We start from the raw sequence: 17,384 nt of genomic DNA on the forward strand, positions 1-17,384 counted from the left end.
GCATGTTTCACGTCTGTAAAATATGCTTGTGCTCTGCTGCTCTGCATTGCAGTGATGCAAACCTGTGATAAGCCACTTGCACAGTGTATGCCATAGACTCTACAGTGACCTGATATAGAAGTGTAATTCGGCCTTTATAGGTACCAGACCTATAAAGTTTTCACACTTGTTCTGAATAAATGAGTCCACATGTAGGAACAATTCTTGGCTTCTTTGGCAAAGTTGTCATTATCACTGATTTGTTTTCATAGAACTGTGGATTGGTTGTTCAATGTTGTACAATTCTATGTGTTACATTTTTGTGTGTCATTTTACAAAAGCTTTTGCCGTTTGCTGCTTTTTATTATTTGATTGAATACAAACACTTAAGCAGTGAGTGACTGGGCTTTTGTAGCACTTTGCATTTCACCATGCAGGACCTCCTCCAGGCGTTCTCAGATAAGTTTATGCTCCATGCAGGCCAGCGCAAGATGAGCATTCATCCACAGATAGCAAAAATGATCTCTGGATCGGATCCGGCGCAAATCATCCAAATGTTCTGGCCCGGTGTCCTTTTGCACAGTGGGCCAATACCAGTACAGATTTGATTAGCAGGCATGGGCCAAATGCGACACAGCACCGGGCCAGATCTCAGCAATTTCTTTACTCATATGACCCAAATCTGGCCCACATCCGGAACCTCATTTCACATCTGGATCTGTTCCGGACCGGAGGCGTACAACTCTGGCCCAAATCTGTATCTCCTCCAACCTGCATCCATATTCCCACTGGCCTGGATCCGCATCTCCTAAAATTATTAATTTAATATTATAAATTAATTATTATAGATAAATTATTGGAATCTTATCACAAACTGGACCTGGACGGTAGCCGGGCCACATCTACTAAACAGATGTGACTGTTATGCGGAGAAAAGGCGTAGAAAAAACGGATCCGGATCGAAGTCGCCTGCTGTCTGGGTCACCATGATGTCAGTACTCACGCTCACTTCACAAAGCTGAGCTTATTACAGTACCCTTGCTCCAGTCCTATCACAGTCAGGTTTTATTAGGATACACTGATAGTACTAACACATATTACAGAATTAGCCAATCACGCAACCTCATATGCAGCACAGGGAGTGGAGTCAGTTTAAAGCAAACCCGGGAGCACTGATTTCAGGAGGACCAGAGATGAGTACTCTGGACCTCTCCCAAGCTCAAACACAGCTTTCACGCCTGGTCAAGCATACCCGACCCACTGAGCAAGCTTTCTTAAAAAAAAAACAACAAAAAAAAACAGAATCACTATATCAAAACAACACAATGATTTAAACTCAACTGAACACCGTTTTAAGCTGATTATTAGCAATGAAGTGCTGTTTATACTATACTAAATTTATGATAACCATCACAACATCCTGAAAATAATTTGTCATACAATTTGTCATCTGTAATCTGTAAATGATAATATACAAAATCCTCTACTCTTGGACACCTGATGGTGAACAGTGGTAATACATATATATATATATATATATATATATATATATATATATATATATATATATATATATATATATATATATATATATATATATAAGCCAGTAACGAAATGTCTCTTCCAGTGTTCAATTCATGTCTCTGGCCTTGAATTCTCTATACATGAATGAAAGTAGTCTGTCTGTGAAACCAGGTCAGAATGGTAACTTTAACTGCAGCGTTTTTGCATTTTTCTTTAAATAGAGACATATTACAGAAATAAGTCACTTTCACATCACAAAAGGAGTGTTCAGCTAGTAACTCATCTGATTTTGCTGCTCATTTTTCTGCTTCTCTTGTACTGCAGATGTTATGCTGCCATCATGTGGACAGAAGACTCTCTAAAGAGGAGACCAGTAGAGGGCGCACCTGAGTAAGTCCAAAAGGAATGGGTTCATATGGGGCAATTGCAGGGGGCGGAATTATTGATAGACTGATCTGCATATTGCGATGTGTCTGCGTACCAAAGTGCATGGACACATCGTCATCACCTATAGCACAGCTGGAAATTACCACAATGAAAGTGTTTTTTTTAAAGGTTAGCACATTTTTACAAACATTTTAAGCAGGACTGGTATGTTTCATTACTTCAAAAGTACACATTTCAGGGAAAATATAGTTTAGGATTCAGTGGCTCTTTAACCTCTGTGGTCAACCCATGGGACTCTGTTGAAAAACCTAAAAAAACTGCTATATGACCTTGTCCACTGTATCTGTTTTTGGGTGTTAGAAATCAGCCTTGGCCATCTTTGTGGAAAGGAACAAGCCTGTTTCCCACATCCTCTTGCCATGAAATGCCATGTTGAATATCCAGTGGTCATTATAAAAGAATTCTACCCCAAACTCCAAATTTAACACACTTGCTCCCCATTCACACCTTTTGTTCGATAAAAAATATAATAAACTGTTTTTTTTAAATATGAAGGGTGCACTCTGCACTGTTTTTGAGATATAGTATTTGGCTTTGCAGGAATAGTTGCAGAACCATTATAATGCCATTTATTACAATTTGAATAAATAAGACATTATTTAAACTATTTCTGTTTTCATTTTGGAGTTGCTTTGATTTTTTTGGACTGGGCCAAGAAAAAGTCTACACCTAGACAGAACATAATATTTTTGTGTATTTATCTCGATATCTATTTTATTATATTTTATTTCTTTTTATTCCACCTCATGTACCACATGTGATGTGAAAAACAATAAAGTCTTCTTAAATCCTTGAAATAATGACACGTCACCAACAGGCACAAATTATTTTAGTGCTTTTTCAAATAAGTTCCTTTATTGTTCTGTTGACAAAAATAATCCAAAACAAATAAATAAACTGACATAAATTAAGTAAATAAAGATAAATGTCATGCATAATTCCCTGAAATAAAAAGAACATTGATTATGAGTGTCTGAAGAGTAAAAAACAAAGATGGACAAACAGAACCATCAATTCATCTGCTTTATCACCACGGTGCAGCGGAGGTCGAGTGTGTGAACTGTGTGTGCTGAATAAATGACCCCTGAAGAAGGTCTGTAAGACTTAGATGATCTCAAACACTTTGAAAAAATGTACTGCTCTTCAACAAATATACCGTTAAAGCTACAGTCAATCTGTTAATCAGCATTTAAAAAGCCCCTTTATTCTTCTACAATCTGGAACACACTTAGATCAGAAGAACCTTCATCTACAGGCAGAAAGAACAGCATTCACCCAACAGATTAGCCACAAGATCACACCTACAGCGAGAATGGACTGACTGTAGCTTTAAAATGCCCTAACATCTTCATAAAACTGCTGTGTTTATCTAATCTCAGAGCAGCTGAATATGAGGCAGGTACATTATAAACTAAATCATAATGCAGTTCTACTCATGAGAGTACTTATGAGAGGGTTCTACATGAACACCACCACAAACTCGTATATACTAGTTGTAAACGTGGGAGTACCAACTTGGATTGAGTTGGGGGAGTTAATAGAAACCACTGATTTAAAAGCAACTTCAGCCTATTTTTTATTGGTTTGCTCCCATCCGCACATGAAATAAATAGATACGCATGTGCTACTGATACACTGTGTCTTACTGGAACAAAAATGCTAACTAAATACTCTTATGTTACTCTTTGTTTGTATAATTTGTTTGCAGTACTTGTGAATACACAACACCAGTCAAATGTTGGACACACCTTCTCTTCAATATTTTTCTTTTTTTAAGTAATCCAAAATAAAAAAGAATACATAAGCAATCATGTGGTAAACCTAAAAAATGTTAAACAAACCAAAATACAAGAAGCAATTCTTGGTTTTCCTTTCTTGGGCGGTCCTGATGAGAGTCAGTTTCATTATAACATTTTTGATAGTCTTTGAGACTGCACTTGAGGATGCTTTCAAAAGTTTTTTAGTTTTTTAAAAGTATTATTTTCTTTACCTAGGACATTAGAACATTACTCAAATACAAATTCACTGTATACCAACTCTACCTCTTCACAACTTTACACCTGATGCTCCCAAACACATTAGGAGGCAAGAAATTTAAGTAATTAACTCTTAACCTGTTCAGCACAGCTGTTAACTGAAAGCCATTCTACATTGACTCTACTTCATAAAACTAAAACTGACCCCATAAAACGTTTAGAAAATCTCTTTTACTTAATTATTCCATTTCTTGTTCTTCATTGTTTGAATAACTTTAGAATTAATCTACAATGCAGAACATTTTAAAATAAAGAAACACCACTGAATTTAAAGTGTGTCCAACCTTGACTGGTACTGCATGTACAGAATTAAAGGATAAACCATTTTTTTAAGTGTGTTTACGTTGTTTTAGATTAAAAATTATACTTACGGGTCTGAACATGAGATTCTGATATGGATTTGAGGGCAGCATTAAGGCTGGTTTATACTTCTGTGTCAAGTCAACACAAGTGCCCTACATGACTGTGCACGTTTATACTTCGGTATTAATTTGTCTGTGATTCTACGTCGCTCTGCAGTTTAACCCCCACAAAGGCGGGAAAATGTGGGCGGGAAGACGAGGCTCGTGGATCAATCAAAGCTGCCGCTGTTTGCGTCGTGCATTGAACAGTAAGTTAGCTATGTTTCTGGGGAGGTGCACATCAGGCTACGTTGTGGGTTTGACGCAGAAGTGTAAATTGGACTTTAAACACACTTGGCTTTGAAGAAAGGGGCGGGTCTACTGAATGAGTCCGCCTCTGGTGCAAACTCTACATAATTTTGGCTTTATTTCAAAAAAAGGAAAGGGAATGGTTGATCTGGGTGCTTTGTTTTCAGAGTGGTATACGAATATTCATCTTAATTGTTACTCACTGTTCCTTGTTTTAAGTAATTTAATCTACTGAAAGTGTCTGATTCCATTGGGAGGTATTTTTGATGGTTTAAGTGTTATAATAAAGCAAATGTTTTGCTTTATTAAGTAACATGTTCTGTCAATACAATAAAACACGTTTAGTTGGTTTAATTAATTAAAACAAGTACAAGGAAGTAATATATAATAATCTCAAAATAAAAAAATATTAGATATTTTTATTTAACTAACTTTGTTTTGTCCTCTCTTCAGCGGCTCTGAGATCTGATTAAGACTGTAAGTAAATGGAACAGACCAGCTCAGCGCCTGACTGTAAATGATCATCATTGGCTGCTTTGGGGTGGAGGTTTCACTGAGTGAGCCCCATGGACGTCAGCACTGAGCTCAGGTCACCTGCACACACTCCGCTACACACAACCATTAAAAACAACAGAATGTGCATAATTGAAAACATCATGATATGTAAACAGCAAAGATATAGTTCATATTTCACATCTGCTTCGCCCCCCTCCCCACCACAACACCCGCCCACCCCCACCTGGTGGCCCAGAATAGCTGGATTTTCATATTAAAACCATTTACAGTGTGCAGAGAGACTCTATAGGCAACAGCAGGGGGGCTCACACACACCCATACACACACACCCATACACACACACACACACACACACACGCGCACAAACGGGTCAAAAGGTCAAAAAGGCCAAAGGGCTCACCGGAAGCAATTCGGGTGTCAGAAAGTGAAGATTGTATAAAAATATACAGCAGTGATATTTCTCTTCTTCATAAATATTTATGCTTTTTTCTTTTTTGCACTAATTTCTGTGTGCATATATATATATATTTATATACTGTATATGTTTGTGTGTGTGAGCGCAGGTAAAGGAAAGGTTTGCTTACGCTTAACACACATTCCTCACACACACACTGAGAAAAAAGGAGAAGTAGAAAGAGGAGTAAAAGGCAGAAGACTTGCACAGACAGGTTCTGGAGGTGAAGGTCCTTCAGCAGAACGTCAACCTTTTCACTTTAATCTTCTCCAAAAGTGCAGTTTGACCGCGTGTGTTTGTCTATTAAAGCCACTAGACAGCCAGCGAGAGAAGCCAGATCATAAAAAATGCACTTGCATGAAAATCAGCCAGGCATTGTGTGAGTGTGAGTGTGTATATGTGTGTTTTAAGAACTGGTCATTTCTATTGTAACATAAATGTAACAAAAACTAAAATATGTATAAAAATAAGCCACTGAAAAAGCAACAAACCGCAGCACTGGTGTGTGTATGTGTATATGATCTGGCTCCTATATAACACGCGCGCACACACACACACACACACACACATACTGTGACACAGCTGTCTGAAAGTAAATGTATAAATATTAATATATTAACATGTTTTAACTGAATACCCATGTTTTTTTCTGACTTCTAGTGGATGAATGCAATAATTACACCTTCCCCATTCTATAAAAGAGTCAGGTTGGATAAGACTGTGTAACAAGCTGAACACACACACACACACACACATCATTACACCAGGAAATCCCCACCCACACACACTCAGGGTACATTATGCGTGGTCTTTCCACACAAGGGTCAGGAGGTCACAGGAGGGTCCTGCTCTTTGGTTTTAGGCTCTCGGATACTTCTCTTTTATAATTCGCTAATCTAATATATGTTAAATATCTATTCCAATTCATCATACAGGCATGAAAAATGCCTTGATTTAACAACAAAAGTGTTTATTCTATTAAAAGAAAAAAAGTGATCCAACTGAATCAACTCATGATGTGCCCTAAAGAATCGTAATTGAATTGAATCACTGTGAGGTGACAGTTCAGCCGGTCAGTGCTTCGATTATAAACACCTCTGCCCACCGAAACAGGCACAAGAAGTCTGCGGTCAGTACTGGACTGAAGCCACTGCAGCAGAATAAATGGATATGATTCCTCTCGTGTTTTCTCTTAATTATTAATTAAAACTTTAAGTTTTATTTGATTCATTTGGCTCTCTTATATAAATATATAGTTTATGTGAACATTTGGGACTTCATGTTTAGTTGATGTATAAATAAGTCTCATTCTCCACAGAAACACCCTTCTGCACATTCTAATACACAATTGCTGCTTACATTGTGTGTGTAAATTAGTTCTTTATGATATTAGTGTCCCTATTATATCTTTTGTATCATATAATATGTATCGTTACCCCAACTCAATTCTCAATCCTTTCTCTGGACTACACGTGACACTTTGATATTTTTGTTTTGTCACATTTTTATAAACTAAACCTACATTTAATATTGGAATTAAATGGTATTTTTGACTAAAAAAATACTTTCCACATAAATATCCAATCTTGCTAAATTCACTTGCTGTGGAAGCTCCAAATTACTGCAATTGTATCATGGACACATGAATAATGATATATACAAAATAAATAATACATTAAATACAATATGAGTTAATATTGTAATGCTAATATTAGTAAATAAATTGAAATTGTGTATAAAATGTGCAGAAATATTTTTATATATAAATAGAAATTGCGTCAGAATAGAATAGAACTGTGTAGAAATTGAAAGCAGTCTTTGTATATGACTGTGTATGTGTATATATGTATATATATGGAGAAGTAGAGAGAGAGATATGAAGTTGGCTCCAGCTTCTTTAGAGCATAATATAGTCGTATTACTAAACTAGATTTTAAATTAAGACGTATGTGTAGCACAAAGCAGCTCTCCTTTTTCAAAATAAAAAATAATGTTTGTGTAACTGACCTCTCTGTGACCCTTCATCACCTTTCTCTTCTATTCCCTCCTTCCCTCATTCTCTCTATTGATTCCCGATCTTAAAAGGGGAGGGGGAATGGTGGGGGCTGTGGGAGTGATAATGCACATCTTTAAAAATGCACAAAATCTACAAAAAACATGAACACACACTTCACACTTATCATCACACAGCGTACTCCACACACAGCTGATCCATGACTGAGGAAATGCAGTGTTAGAGAAACGTCTCAGAAATGTTTGTTTTCTCCTTTTCTTCTCCTTCGTTCTCTTCTTGCTTCTCTGTTTTGTAATCCGGTGTTCTTCACTTCCCCCCGTTATGTGTCTTCACTTTGGCCTGTATGTGTGTGTGTGTGTGTGTTTTGAGTAAGCTTGTGAGTTCAAGCAAACTAAGCAAACGAAAAAGAAACAGCGTAATGCACCCCCCCGAATGTCCCTCAGTAACAGATTTCCAGTAAGTATTATATATTTCTTCATTTTCTGCTGAAATAGTTTCGTCTCTGTTTAGATCAGAAAATAGTTCTTTAATCTTTTTGTAGTTTTTTTAGTGTCATCTTTTTTTCCCAAAATACTTCGTTAGAAAAGAGTCGTTCTCAGCAGCTCAGTGAGAAAAATAGAGATTGTGAAAAGCTCCGACTGCACTTAGTGTGTCCCCTCCTGCACACACTCTCAGACACAGCGAGAGAGAGAGAGAGCGAACAAGAGAGAGAGAGGCAGAATGCTAACTGGAGGGACGAGTGTTCCTCTCATCTCACTAACCTTTCCCATTTCACTAAGCAGTCCAGCCCGGTTCAGTCCAGTCCAGCATGATACAGCCCAGTCCGGTTCAGTCCAGCCTGATACAGTCCAGTCCAGTCCAGCCTGATACAGCCCAGTCCGGTTCAGTCCAGCCTGATACAGTCCAGTCCAGTCCAGCATGATACAGCCCAGTCCGGTTCAGTCCAGCCTGATACAGTACAGTCCAGTGCAGCCTGATACAGTCAGTCCAGTCCAGCCTGATACAGCCCAGTCCGGTTTAGTCCAGTCCAGCCTGATGCAGTCCAGTCCAGCCTGATGCAGTCCAGTCCAGTCCAGTCCAGCCTGATATAGCCCAGTCCGGTTCAGTCCAGCCCAGTCCGGTTCAGTCCAGCCTAATACAGCCCAGTCCGATTCAGTCCAGCCCAGTCCGGTTCAGTCCAGCCTGATACAGCCCAGTCGGGTTCAGTGCAGTCCAGTCTGGTTCAGTCCAGTCTGGTCCAGTCTAGCCTGATACAGTCCAGCCCAGTTCAGTTCAGCCTGATACAGTCCAGCCCAGTTTAGTCCAGCCTGATACAGCCAAGTCCCGTCCAGTCCAGCCTGATACAGTCCAGCCTGATACAGGCAAGTCCGGTTTAGTCCAGTCCAGCCTGATACAGTCCAGCCCAATACAGTCAGTCCAGTCCAGCCTGATACGGCCCAGTCCGGTTTAGTCCAGCCTGATACAGCCAAGTCCGGTTCAGTCCAGCCTGATAACAGTCCAGTCTGGTTCAGTCCAGCCTGATAACAGTCCAGTCTGGTTCAGTCCAGCCTGATAACAGTCCAGTCTGGTTTGATAAAATACGGTATAGTCCAGTTTGAACTAGCTTGAGTAAGATCAGTTCAACCTGATATAATACAGTCCAGTCTAGTTATGTCTGGCTTAAAACAGACGAGTCTATTTTAGTCTAGTCCAGCTTGATACAACCCAGTCTGGTTCAATTGTCCAGTAAAGTTTAAACTAGCGTAAGTATGGTCAGCCTAATTTATTCTAGTCCAACTTAATACAGTTGAGTCTGGTTCAGTGTAGTCCGACATGATACAGTCCAGTATAGTTCAATCGAGTCCAGTCTGGCTTGATAGTTAAGAATGATTTTGTCCAGTTCAGCTTGATATAATCCAGTCCAGTTCAATCTAGTGCAGTCTGGCTTTAATACAGTCCAGTCAAGTCTAGTTAAGTCTAGTCTTGTCCGGTACAGCTTAATACAGTCCAGTGTGGCTTGATACAATCCGGTCAAGTCTGATATGGTGCAGCCTGTTTCAGTCTAGTCCAGTCCACTTTAAAATAGTTTAGTCCAAGCTTGACTTGGGTAAATTCAGCCTGATACAACACAGTCCTGTCGAGGATATTTCAGTCTAGTCCAGCTTGATACAGTCTATTCTGGCTAAAAAGCAGTCCGATTTGATACAGTACAGTGGAGTTCAATCTAGGCTGATACAGCTTCATATAGTCCTGTCAAATTCTGTCTAGTCCCGCTTGATACAGTAAAGCCCACTCTGATCTGTCTTGATAAGAGTCTGGTTCAGTCCAGTGCAGTTAAGTTACGTTCATGCCGTTGCCTCCTGGCTTGATCAGTCCTGTCAAATCGCCTGCTGGGCTTGACCCAATCCATTTCTGTCCAGTCAGACTTTATTTAGTCTAGTTCAGATGAGTCTAATGTGGTTTTACCTAATTTGATTTCAAATCTAACATGATTTAGTCCAATTCAGCCTGATTAAGACCACGCTTGCTTGATCTGCTACATTTCAGTCCAGTCTGGTTTTATTGACTGTGGGTTGATACAGTTCTGCTGGATCTACTTTTTTAATCTGGTTCAGTGTAATCTGTCTTGATTTAGTCCAGTCCAGCTAAATATGTGTGTAAAACTTTGCTATTCTTCATACCAACTGTGTAAATCACAGCACTGTACTGCTCTAACTGCTGCATATAAAACATAAATCTCTCTCTCTCCTCATCATTAATCCACCTTCTCTCTGTTCTTTCCTCCTCTGTCGCTCCATCCCTCCTTTCTTTTCTTCTTTTTTGCTCTATAACATCTCTTAGTCCTTCTCCCTCTCTCTCCCACTCTCTCCCACTTCAGAAGCCCTGTATGTGACAGTAGGCCTCCAGGCTGGAGAAGAGGATGTAGAGGAACCACAGGCTGAGGAAGAAGAGGGTGGTAAAGATGCGATGGCTGCGGGGGCCACCCAGTTCCCCGCCAATGTGCGCCCGCCGCCGGTACAGCAACACACTCACTGCCAGGAAGGCAAAGATGGTGAAGAGTGTGACGGAGAAGGCAAGGGAACCCGCCGGGACCTCAAACGCTCTCCCTTGCATGTGCCAGTAGATGGCAGCGACGGACCAGGCCACTCCAATACCCAGGAAAACGTTAACGGCATTGCTACCGGTTACGTTACCAATGGAGGCGTCCGCGTACGTGTCCTGGACGGCTGCGACTTTACTGGCAAAGGTGTCTAAAAGAGAGAAAGACGGAGAGAGAAAGAGAGCTTGAGGTAAAACATAATTCAGACTTACTCCCACAGCTTATAACAATGGAGTTTAACAGCGAGCTCATCCTTAAGATCCTTGCTAAGCCTATGGTAAAATGCTAAGACAAGGGCGCTAGCATTTTATCCACTTTCCGCTGAAAGAGTGCGAAACTCAATGGCATAATCGGTAACTAATCTTTTTGGGAGTGTCAGCCAGTTTCTGAGAATTACCTTTACTGTGTAGTCGTTCCCTCCAGGCTACCTTAGTTAAACATATATTATGATATATATTATATATTATGATTAGCTGCCTGGGCTCAATGTTGTAGGCTGTAAGAGCAAGCCTCTCTTTCTGAGCTGCTGACTCTGTGTTGGCTGTGTGCTATACTGTTTACTCTATAGCATTATTACCTCAAATGATTTTATTATCTAAGCTTACAGTGTAAAGCAGCTGACTAATACTCACCTGGCACAGACGTGCCAAGAGCTACAAACACCACAGCCGTGACGGAGTCTTTCAGGCCGATGGTGCAGCCGAAGTGGCTGGCCAGGTCACCGATTACGGCCGTTAGCAGGCCAATGATGACAATAGAGATGATAAAACACGCCCAGCCATTCCAGTAGTCAGTGGGAGGAACACAGGCAAACAGAACCTTCCAGAAGACCGTCAGAAAATGCATCACGTAATCAAAACAGGACGGAAGCCGTTCCTCCCCTGCATCATCTTCATCCTCATCTCCTGGGAGAAAGGGGGCAGGGAAGGGGGGAGACATTTAGAGAGAGAGAGAGAGAGAGACAGAGAGGAGGGGGCGAGAGAGAAATAAAAATCAAGTAGGTCACTGTTTGTATAAGAGTATTCCATTATAGTAGAGTCTGGTCTTAAAACTTAGCAAAAGACCAGCAAATAAATACATCTTATAGAATTTATAAGAAAAAAATATTGATCATATGCTAATTTATTACAAATTCAAACTATTTGGCATGTTTAGAATTTCCTGAATTGTAGCTTGACAGTTAGTTTAGCTATTTAGTGACCTAAACTAGTTGTCAATTCAGTTTCAATTCAGGTGCCAATCTTATAAAAAATTACCACTTAACGGATCATATTATTTAGATCTAACTAATAATTAAATTAAATTGACAATTTGGGCATAAATAAAAGGTGTGCTTTTAATCAAGCTGTCAATAATTTTACAATAGATTACCACGTTGTTACTTAACCAAGCTAGTTTGTTACTTAACCTAGTTGTAAAATGCATTGTTTAGTGATAGATAACACGTTTCTACATAAACTGTTTACCTGTGGAAGAATAACTAGTTTGTTAAATTAGCTGTCAAACTTTACATTTAGGGCTAGTCTGCTAGTTATCAAATATGGCTGTCAAACGGACCATTTGCTTGCCAGCTTAATATTCCAATTTAGCCAGAGCTGAACTGGGAACTAAATTCAGTCCTGGACTTTTTCCTGGACTTCAAACTTTAAACTTCAAAGTGAAAACACCCAGTTCCCCCATCAGCCATCCCATATGCATGTTTAATGGCCATGCACTTTGAATTCTATAGACCAATGCACAATTCAATATTAGAATATTTGAATCAAATTCTTTCTTTAGCTTTTCAGCAGCCCACACACAGAGCAGCCCATCGCGAATTGTTGCCAGTACATCACTAAATTGTCCATATTGGTAATATTTTGATATTAATAATATATTTTTATAAATACAGTTCTACAATAATTTTCATTAAACATTTAACCACGCCTTATGTGTTACTGCTGGTGCTGCGTAAAGCTAGCTAACTAGCTAAGTAGTTTCAATTCAGAAGCTAGTGATATCAGAAAGTAAAAAAAATACAAAAATGCAAGGTTTTAGAACTGTCAAAACAGACATATAACCAAGTGGACCAAATCAATATCCGAATAATTATATAATTATATTATTATTCAATTAAAATTTCCAGCTTGTCTCACAGACCAGGGAAGTAAAAAAGTGTTTTGTTGTTGCTGATAAGGTTACTTTGTTTTTATTTATATATATTTTCATATATTTTCAAAAAAATATGTTCTCCCGACCACAACATCCTAACCACTGTGGATAGACGTGTCCTTCTTGTGTCGTCTTTTTAATAACTTGGATATGGTCACCCTGCTGAAAGAATGTGTTGGTAGAATAAAGTTCTATAACAGCAATACTGATAACAATTAAAAAGGAATAAAAATAATTGTTATTCAGTCATCAGTGCTTCCCCCAGGCCTACAGTCACCATGGTGATTTTGGGGGTGTCATCACTGTAGTGATTCAGGGTGACGGATGGAGCGGGTGCATCCATATTTCAGCACAGCTTCATAAAAGAGTAAACGCAGCTGATGGTGTTAATATTTCAGCACCAGAGAGAGGCGTGTGTGTGTGTAGTTTATAAAGGCTTTGGAGTTTGTGTAGCTATAATTAAACTGTGTGTGTTTATGCTAGTTTGTGTGCACATGTATAGCTTTAGCTTGTGTGTATATTGCAAGTCTTCATGTTTAATGGTGTTCATTATTAATGTGTGTGAACTGAGACTGGATTAAATGCAGATACTCACTGAAAGATTTGGGGGAAGCTGTAAGTTACATAAAACATCATCAGTATCAGTAGTAACCTGATAATTAATCAGGCTAATTCTCTCCAGTGCTGCTTTAATCTAAATGTTCTGTAACATGTATACATAACCAGTTAGAAGTCTGAACACACCTTCTCATTCGGTGATTTTCTTTATTTCTTTATTTATTGATGACTAAAGCTTTTGACTGGTATTATATTTACATTCATACACACACAAATGTGCTTTAATATAATTTATTTTGCCTATTTTACAATTATTTACCATAGATATGTGTTGGGGGGGGGTGGCTTTTCCATGTCCACAGTGCTGACAGGTTAGGATAAATCTCACCTAATATGTATCATATAGTCTTAGCTGAGGTACGTATGTATGTATATAAAAGTTCCCACTACATATGGAGAAGGTAGTTAGGCTGAAGAAGAGAATTTAAGTTCAGATTTAGATAGACAGCTGACTAGATAATGAACAAACTTCTGTAAAACTGGTAATTTTACCAAGGTAAAATGGCAAATCTAGAATAAATGGCATAATGGCGGTATGAATTAAACTAGCTGTCATACTGGCCAATTGGGGCTAGCTAATTAGATTCCCAGCTTAGCTGTCAAACTGGCTATTTAATCTTAGACTGTTCAAGTATAACTTGAATACTTGATTATTCATCATTACTTTGGTCATTACTTTGGCCATTTGAAGCTAGCTAGCTTGGCACCAATCGTTTAGGCCTACCTAGGTTTGATAGTTTTCCACCCAAATTACCATCAAAATTATAATTTGGGACTAGATATATAGTTTGGTACATTAAGTACGTGTCACACGATCATTAAGGGTTAGCTAGCTAGCTTGGCACGCAAATTTGCTGTCATACTGGCCACCTGGGACCAGCTATCAAGTTTGGAACCTAAATTACCATCTAAGCTGATAATTTGTTACTAACTAGCTAGTTTGGCACCTGATTTAGCTTTAAAATTGGCCATTTGTGACAAGCTAGCTAGTTAGTTTAGCACCTAAATTAGCAGTCAAACTGATAATTTGGGGCTAGCTAAGTTAATTAGTTTGTCACCAAAATTCCATTCCATTCCATCAAATGATAATTTAAGTCTAGCTAGTTAGTTTGATATCTAAACTAATCGTTTGGGATTAGCTAGGTTTGCCACCTAAACTACCCTTTAAAATGATCAATGGGAGATAGCCAGCTGTCAAACTAATTTGACAACGATAATTTAGGACAAGCTAGATAGTTACTTCGGCACCTAATTAGCTGTTAATGTGATCATTTGTGGCTAGCTAGCTTAATTGGCTAGTTTGTCACCTAAATGATCCATCAAAATAATCTTTTAGGGTTAGCTTGCTAGTTTGCCACCTAAAATGGCATCCAGACTGATCATTTGAGGGTAACAAAGTTAACTTGCAGTCCCCTATTTTCCGTCGTCCCCTATTTTCGGCTAGTCCTTTCTCTCTCTGCCAATCGCGCTCAGGAAATTTAAAACACCTTAGAAGAACACTTAAATTTTATTCTCATAAAAATCCCGTCATAAAACAGTATTTTAGCATCGCTTATAAATGTTGTAAATCTGTGTGTAAAAACTGTGAGGAACGTGCAACGTGCTTTTTTCCACGATTTTAAAGTTGTATCTTACTCAACAAGCCTAATCCAAAATGTACAAGGGTGTCACCATGTTTTCTGACGTAATCAGAGTATGGATGCCCACACAGGACAAATGCAATGGCATTTTACACCACTAGGAGCCACTGGATCCCATAGACACAGTGCAGAAATGCCATGTCTCCTGTAGTTGTTGCAGACAAAGATGCCATCCCACCAACAAATAAGCCCAGCGATTCAAAAAAATGCATTATTACACATATTATCAGCCACCAATATCATTTTGAGTTGTTATTGAATGTAAGATGGCTGGAAATACACACAGTTCTCTCCTGAAAACTGTTTATTTGGGTGAGTTAAGCGCTTCCGTTCATTTACAGTAGACTTAGATTTCCAATGATTAGACTGTAATGGCCAATAGTAGGGGCCAGGACGCTAGTTAATATGTCACATTAAGTACATGTTAAATGACCATTAAGGGTTAGCTAGCTAGTTGGCACCTAAAGTACTATTCAAACTGGTCATTTGGTGCTAACTAGCTAGTTTGGCACCTACATTAGATGTCAAACTGGTCATTTAGGCTGGCTAGCTAGTTTGCTACCTAAATTACCCATTGAACTGATCATTTGTGGCAAACTAGGTACTTTGTTACCTAACCAATGTCACTATCAAACTGGTCATTTGATGTTAGCCTATGATTTGTAACTAGGAGTGGCCTAATTTGGAACCATAATTATATAGAAAACACACAAAATCAAAGCCTGCACTATGGTTAATTTTCATTTGGATAAAGTATAAATTCTGTTAATTAGTGTATGTTCGTGTGTGTGTGTTAGTGTGTGTTAGTGTTTATTGTGGCTGATTACCTGCACTGACCGTAATGGCCTCCATAAACTGCTCTCTCCACGAGTTAGTGCCCACAACCAGGGCCAGGTTAGTCTTCTTTATCAGCTTATCCACTGTGCTCTACACATGTGAGATATAATATTATTGCATATAAATACTTACATGTGTACAATAGATATGAGATATACTATTTTTATATATAAATATACACATACTTACAGTATTGCAATAATGCAATAAATATGTAGAATACCATTAGTGTATATAGATACTTACATACATATCTAATACGTGTACTTATATATCTTATGCATGCTTGTTTGTGTGTGTGTGTGTGTGTGTGTGTGTGTGCGTGTCTACATGAGCATATACCTTGAACTCGTAGGACTCCTCTATGATGACCTCCAGTTTGGAGTGCTCACCCAGGATTGGTTTTCCCATCTCAGCTATCCTCCTTGCTTCCTCTTCCTCTGATGACATCTTCCTTTCAGGAATATCTGAGTGAGAAAGAAAGAGAGAAAAAAAGAGATGTTTACAAGCTAATATAAAATAATAATATAATATATTTTATAATACAATTATATAATAATATATTACACAACACTGCAGTAATAAGTATAGTAATACTACTGTTAATAATACTCTAGCTGATTATTCCACGAACACACAATCAGGCTATTCATCATCTCCATGCAGTAATAATACACACTGCATTCTGTAACACACACACACACACACACACACACACACACACACTTCAGAGGTGCCCTTTAGAAGACATTCTTTACTTTGAAAGATGATGTCTGAACTGAAACCACAGCTTAATTAAGAAACAGCCTTGCTCACTAACTCTCTCTCCTTCTTTCACTATATATGAACACTGTGGAAGACAATTGTATTGGGACACCTAAAAAGGCTTTTAGAACATCACATTCTAAACCTATTAATTTGCATTAACCATTTGAACCCAGTGTGTATTATTCATTTGTTAATCCTAAGGCAGAAACTACAAGGACACCTTTGATAACTGCTTGCTTTAGTATATCTTGAGTCCCTTAGGGCTCTTTTTTACGTCCCATGAAACTGATGTTAATTATGGCATGAACGCAATTATATGAGTGATGTGTGAGCTTACATATAGGGTCTGAGGGCTTAATAGGCATTAATATTCCCCCCATTCATTTAGAAGAGTATTTTTGATGTTGGATGAAGAGGCCTGGCTCACACTCTTTGTTCTAGTTTGTTCTAAAGGTGTTTAATGGGGTTAAAGTCAGGTCTGAGTGTGGGCCAGTCAAGTTCACGCTCATCCAACTATGCCTTTATGGACCTTTCTTTGTGCAATTAAGCACAGTCACTCACTGGAACTAAGTAGTAAGGCCAACACCTAAAAAACAGCCCCACAGCATTATCCCTCCTCCACCAAACTTTACATTTGGCACAGTGCACAGTCAGTCAAATACTGTTCTCCT

At 38.7% G+C, this 17,384-nt stretch overlaps 1 protein-coding gene across 5 annotated transcripts in view; it reads right to left on the reverse strand.

Annotated features, from left to right (window-relative positions):
- Positions 1 to 2,774: 2,774 nt before the first annotated feature.
- slc8a3 (solute carrier family 8 member 3) overlaps positions 2,775 to 17,384 on the reverse strand; it is a 79,452-nt gene continuing 64,842 nt past the window's right edge. For 4 of the 5 annotated variants that reach the window (XM_007247573.4, XM_007247571.4, XM_022685025.2 and 1 more), the window contains 4 exons: positions 16,288 to 16,412; positions 15,936 to 16,035; positions 11,332 to 11,604; positions 2,775 to 10,850 (listed from right to left, as the gene is read on the reverse strand). In XM_007247573.4, the coding sequence (XP_007247635.2) occupies positions 10,474 to 10,850; positions 11,332 to 11,604; positions 15,936 to 16,035; positions 16,288 to 16,412 (875 nt within the window). In that variant the 3' untranslated portion in view covers positions 2,775 to 10,473. The remainder of the gene's footprint in view (positions 10,851 to 11,331; positions 11,605 to 15,935; positions 16,036 to 16,287; positions 16,413 to 17,384) is intronic. The other variant, XM_022685027.2, reaches the window with a different exon arrangement.

Source organism: Astyanax mexicanus, chromosome 7 (assembly GCF_023375975.1).
Source record: "Astyanax mexicanus isolate ESR-SI-001 chromosome 7, AstMex3_surface, whole genome shotgun sequence".
Lineage (NCBI taxonomy): Eukaryota > Metazoa > Chordata > Actinopteri > Characiformes > Acestrorhamphidae > Astyanax > Astyanax mexicanus.